This window comes from Cotesia glomerata, linkage group LG10 (assembly GCF_020080835.1).
Source record: "Cotesia glomerata isolate CgM1 linkage group LG10, MPM_Cglom_v2.3, whole genome shotgun sequence".
Lineage (NCBI taxonomy): Eukaryota > Metazoa > Arthropoda > Insecta > Hymenoptera > Braconidae > Cotesia > Cotesia glomerata.
In genome coordinates this window covers 149,715-152,869 of record NC_058167.1, presented here as the reverse complement: position 1 = coordinate 152,869, position 3,155 = coordinate 149,715, and the positions used below count along the sequence as shown (strand labels likewise).

The 3,155-nt window shown below is 27.6% G+C and overlaps 1 protein-coding gene across 1 annotated transcript; it reads right to left on the bottom strand.

Annotated features, from left to right (window-relative positions):
• Positions 1-599: 599 nt before the first annotated feature.
• On the bottom strand, positions 600-1,844 carry LOC123272671 (flightin). Its single transcript, XM_044739610.1, has 3 exons — positions 1,699-1,844; positions 1,252-1,511; positions 600-1,149 (listed from the first exon to the last, which is right to left on the bottom strand). Exons 2-3 carry the CDS (start codon positions 1,464-1,466, stop codon positions 906-908), a joined length of 459 nt encoding a protein of 152 aa, XP_044595545.1. The 5' UTR covers positions 1,467-1,511; positions 1,699-1,844; the 3' UTR covers positions 600-905.
• Positions 1,845-3,155: the final 1,311 nt, after the last annotated feature.

Here is a 3,155-nt window from a genome sequence, read left to right as displayed (position 1 = left end):
AAATTTTAAACATAATCCGCGAGGGTCGCCCCATAAAACTGTACTTATTTGGTGGAATGATCCATATATAAAATTTTTCTCGGGTCATTTGTGAAATGATGGATTTTATGTGCATAAGAAGTTATAAAAATCTCCTAAGTGATTAAGTTACTATGCTCTGGGAAACTAACATGCGTCATGATATGCTGGAAATTATTTGTACATCGCGCAATATACGTGACATTCGTATTTATTGGAGCTAGTAATTTAATAATGGCCATATGGTAGTATATGGTAAAATATACTGAGTAGCAATAATGATGAGTACTCCAGTGTATTTAAGTCGAAACTACACATATTACCATAAATAAATTGTTTTGCGATCGAAATGTCGCCGTCGTTTGGTCAGGGAACAATAATATTGTAGAATTCATCTAGTTGAAGAGCGTAAAAATAATTAGATGAAAAGGAAAGATTTTAATTTATTACCCAAAAATGTTTCATTAACTAATGGTGCTCATTAAATTTATTAATTTTCTAGTGAATAATTATTCTAACACAAAAATTAGAAAATTTTGTCGTTAATTAATTCATTTATTAGGCTTATAAGAAATGACAATCAAATGAATCAATTTCTAGCATATAATCTAATTTTTCTTTTATCTTAGACGGATAAAATACTGAAAAATTTTAATATAGCTAAAAAAATAGGCTTATTAATGTTTAATCTTCACTCAAATATCTTCATCAGCACAAATTTAAAATTGTTTAAAAGTTGCAGTCAAACAATACATTTTATTTAAATATCTATAACAAGTTGGTCTCCATTAAAATCCATATTTATTGAATAAAAATGAAAAAAGCTTACGATAATAAACGAACATTTCAATATAAGTGCCATAATTTTATGTAATTCAGCATAAATCTCAAAGAATCGGTTGATATTTTAGACTGTAGTAGGCTCGAGTGTGGTAACTATAATGTCTGGGTTCACATCTGTATCCTGTTATCCATCGCATATCTGCTGACCGTTTATAACTCCTATTTATGTTTTTCATATCGTAGTTTCTGAACATTCTTTCAGCCCATTCTTCAGCATTAGGTTCTTCTCGCCATATGCCTCGATTTCGTTTATTCATCCAATCAATGACGTCATTGTAGTAAATCTGTCTATAAAATACATTAATTTGTATGAAAATTATGATTATAATCTAATTAAAAAAAAATTATTAACTTGTGTTTGGATCAAAACTTATAAAATTTGAATTTTACCTATATTCATACAGATAACGGTAGTTTAAAAATAATGGCCGAACCCAATGAAGTGTGTACTTGGGCTTCGGTGCTTTGTCGAGTTTTGAGTAATCTATTTTAATTTTCTCTTCTTCTTTCTTAGCAGGAGCAGCGGTTCCCGGAGTTGTTCCCTCAGCCGGTGTTTCTTCTTCAGCAGGAGTATCATCTAAAGCCCATGGGTCTTCTTCTTCCATTGTTTTTTGGTATAAAATTTATTTATTAATTTGAACTTTTATTATCTGTAAATAAAATTTTAATCTTAAATATACCAATTTTATCTAGATTTTTCACAATCATGCAACTATATCTCACTTGAATTTTGTTCACTTCACTCTGATATATTTTCAAGTCTATAACTTTCAATTAAAATAAATAATCCCTGCTTTAATTAAATTTTTTTGAACTTGATGTAATATAGATACTTACCTACGAAATAACGTATTCAATAAAAACTTTGTTCAAGACATAAAAAAAATAAGAACAGATTTTTGACTAAGCAAAAAAATAATTGTCAGCTACTACTGCTTACAGCAGTGTATCGCTTTTATTTGAGCCAAAGTTTGCTTGAACTATAAGAGTGGGGGAATGTCAAGAACCCTGGCATAGTGAACTAAGAGGAAAGTTTTATTTCTTCACTTAACAGCAATATATCATTATCTTGGTTCATTGCGACGATTTAAAAAAACAACTCACATTAATTATGCATTTTATGAACAAATAATCTACCAATCATCATTTTCCTTCATGAACTATTATAAGGTAAAGTAAAATTTATGGTTGTAAGGGTATAAATGCCTAATAAATATAATTTTGTTGAAACCAAAAATAGGGTTGAGGTTGTAAAATATAATCTGATAAGAAGGCCATTCAGCAGCTGAAATAGAAGTAAATTTCTGAGTGTTACAATTAGTAAGAGACAATTAGTGAGAATAAATAAAATACCCGAGAAAAAATATTTATCTATAATTATATATATTTAAATTGGTTATATATGATTATATATGAAAAATAGCCAAATATAATCATACATAATTCTATATAATTATATATAACAATATTTCATTATATATTTATTACATCTAATCAATTATTGGGTTAATTTTATGGACACAGTATTTAATATGGTCCTACGCAATTTTCTATAACTAATTAAAATACAAAAAAAATGTTTAGATATAATTTTACGCCTATAACACCAGCGGTCACCCATCCAACTATTAACCCTGCTCAGTGCTGCTTAACTTTGGTGATCTCTGTGGGTCTTGAAGTTTCTGTCTGCTGTGCTGCTGTCTTAGATAATAATGATTCTATGATCTACATAATGTATCATATCAGTTTATCGTAAATATAATATAAAAATTGATTTTATAATATATTTGGATAGTCATAATTCATAATTTATTTATTTTATCGAATCTCATTATAATATAACACTTATTTAAATAATAAAATAAATAATGATTTTACTATTAGGTAGTAGCAGAGCAGACCAAAACATCTCATAGGAAATGTAACAAATTTTGTATTTCAGAATTATTTAAACGTAATGATCTACATCATTTTGCATTTTTTGTGATTACCAAAAAATTTTTTCTCAAAGAAAAAATTTTGATCACATCTGACTATACAAGTCTGATCAGATCTAATTATACACTGATAGAAAAACAATCTTGATTCAAGAAACTTTTTTTCTTTAAAACTTGAACTCTTGAAACTAGATATAGATATATTTCTTTCAAGAATTTTTGTCTCTTGGTTCAAGATAGGCGATAACATTGATTCAAGATGTTACCGACTTGTGTTAAGAATGGCTTTTTTTTGAGTCATTAAATTCCTTATTTCCAAGAAATAATTTTTTTTTTGGTATAACAATTAAAGACTAT

Excerpts from the sequence above, each read along its gene's own strand:
- LOC123272671 (XM_044739610.1), bottom strand. The coding sequence starts at position 1,466 with ATGGAAGAAGAAGACCCATGGGCTTTAGATGATACTCCTGCTGAAGAA. Across the intron at positions 1,150-1,251 it reads CGTTATCTGTATGAATATAG|ACAGATTTACTACAATGACG; the intron begins GTAAAATTCAAA and ends TGTATTTTATAG.